The sequence below is a fragment of the Diabrotica undecimpunctata genome, chromosome 11 (genome assembly GCF_040954645.1).
Source record: "Diabrotica undecimpunctata isolate CICGRU chromosome 11, icDiaUnde3, whole genome shotgun sequence".
NCBI classification, from domain to species: Eukaryota; Metazoa; Arthropoda; class Insecta; order Coleoptera; family Chrysomelidae; genus Diabrotica; species Diabrotica undecimpunctata.
The window spans coordinates 33,432,063-33,434,534 of record NC_092813.1 but is presented as its reverse complement, the minus strand read 5'-3'; the positions used below and the strand labels follow the sequence as shown (position 1 = coordinate 33,434,534).

At 39.0% G+C, this 2,472-nt stretch overlaps 1 protein-coding gene across 1 annotated transcript; it reads right to left on the bottom strand.

Moving 5' to 3' along the window:
• Positions 1-1,598: 1,598 nt before the first annotated feature.
• On the bottom strand, positions 1,599-1,970 carry LOC140452870 (uncharacterized). The gene has a single exon (XM_072547205.1). The coding sequence runs from the start codon at positions 1,968-1,970 to the stop codon at positions 1,599-1,601; it is 372 nt and encodes a 123-aa protein (XP_072403306.1).
• Between the last annotated feature and the right edge of the window lie 502 nt (positions 1,971-2,472).

Genomic DNA, 2,472 nt, shown 5'->3' with positions numbered 1-2,472 from the left:
CCATCCTATACGAACAATCCCACAACACATTTAAAATTTATCCTATCCCAAATGTAGACCATATTATGATTCTTCCACCAGCACATTATCATACCAATAATAAATGGTTCGAGATCTGCACGAGACAAGCTGAGAACATCATATGCACGAAACCAGTAAGGTCCCAATATACGATACCAAATGTTAAGAATTGCACTAAAAGTATCATCATCAGTTGGCGCTACAGCCCTTCGTGAGCCTTGGCCTGCTTCAAAACATTCTTCCATCCTTTCCTATCGAGTGTCTGTCTTCTCCAGACCCTCACTCCAATCTCCCTCAGATCTTCCTGTACATCGTCCAGATATCTGAGTTTAGGTCGCCCCCTTCTTCTTCTTCCGACCGGCCTGTTTAGCATAGTTATTTTAGTGGGATCACTCTCATCCATACGCATAACGTGGCCCACCCACCTTAGGCGGTTTATTTTGATGGTCTTCACAATATCTGCATCACCAAAAAGTCTATAGAGTTCAAAGTTATATCGCCTTCTCCACAGACCCTGTTCGTCTACTCCGCCATATATGGTCCTCAATACTTTTCTTTCAAAGACTCGCAGTAACTCTTCATCTCGGGTCGTCATTGCCCATGTTTCCGATCCGTATGTGAGCACTGGGCGTATTATTGTTTTATAAAGTTTGCACTTTGTTGCTATTGACTTACTTACTTCTCTCTCTTAGTTGAGGGCCCAGGCCAAAATAACAGCGGTTAGCCACGCATATTCTTTTTTTTATCTCGTTGGATGTGTTATTTTTGTAGTCTACCAGTGATCCTAAGTAGCAGAATTCTTCTATCATTTCTATCGTTTAGTGTTGCACCTCTAAGTTATTTTGTTGAATTCTTGATATGGCTGGCATATATATAGTTTTCTGGATATTAATCAGAAGTCCGATGTTTTCTGCGGCATTTTTGATACGTGTGAAAGCCTCCGCTGCTTTATTTTGGATTCTTCCAATTATGACGATATCATCAGCGTATGCCATTATTTGTATACTACGGGTATATATCGTACCTTTTAAGTTTATTCCCGAATCTCTCATAACTTTTTCTAACGCTAGGTTGAACAGCGTGCATGATAGCGCATCTCCCTGGCGCAGTCCTCTGTTGGTTTTAAATGGTTTTGAAACATCCCCTTGTACGCGCACTTTACATTCGACTTTCATCATTGTCATTTTAATTAATTCTACCAATCCTTTTGGTATTCCTAATTCGATCATCGCCGAATATAATTGGGACCTGTCAATAGTATCGTACGCTGCCTTAAAATCTACGAAGATGTAATGGCAGTCTATGTCGTACTCCGTCGTTTTTTCTAATATTTGTCTGATGGATGATATGTGGTCAATGGTAGATTTATTTTTCAAGCAGCCTCTTTGGTAGGATCCTATTATATTGTCAGTATACCGTGCCAGTCGTTCGTTAAGTATCAGGGACACAATTTTATATGCTGTATTAAGAAGGGAAATCCCTCTAAAGTTGGAACATTCAAGAACGTTTCCTTTTTTGTGTATAGGGCATATAATTCCAGTATTCCAATCTTCTGGTAATGCGAGTTATTGCCATACCTATATTAGTAGTTTGTGAAGAAGGGTTACAAATGTTTGACCGCCACATTTAAATATTTCTGCGGGTAGGTTGTCTGCTCCGGGTAACTTGTTTCTGGCTAGAGACTGAATTGCTTTGTTTATTTCTTCCAAAGTTGGTAGTTCAGTATCCTCCTGTTCTATTTCTATATCATATCTACCTTCAGCTCTACTTTCTCCATTAAGTAGCGTACTAAAATATTCCTGCCATCTTTCTAGTACTTCCACTCTCTCGTTTAAAAGAATGCCGTTAAGGGCCTTGACTTGGTTCGCTTGTGGCTTGAAAACTTTTCTTTTTGTGTTTACCTGTTTGTAAAATTTTCTGCATTCGTGTTCTCTATTAAGGTTTTCCATTTCTTCGAACTCTTTATTGATTTGTTGCCGCTTTTTGTGTTTGTGTTTTTGTTTTTCCTCTCATCTCTCTACTCGATATTCTTCAACGTTGCTCCTAGTCCTTCTGTTGATCATTTTCAGATACGCGTCGTTTTTCTCTTTCGTTACTCGTTGGCATTCCTCATCAAACCAGTTGTTTCGCTGTCCCTTTGTTACTTCACCCAACACTTCCTCTGCGGTCTCTTTAAGCGTGGTTTTCATAAACTCCCAATTTGTGTTAAGTTCAGTGGGATATACTTCACTTCTGGGATGTTCTGATATTTTAAGATCTAAGCATATTTGGAAGTTTCTTTCGACTTCAGTACACTTTAATTTATCAACATTATATTTGATTATTTTTGGTTTAGTTTTATCGTTCCTGGCCTTTGATATACGTGCTCTGATGCGTCCAGCTATGAGATAGTGATCGGAGTCAATATTTGTACCTCTATAATTTCTGCAGTCTAGTATATCTGATCCATGT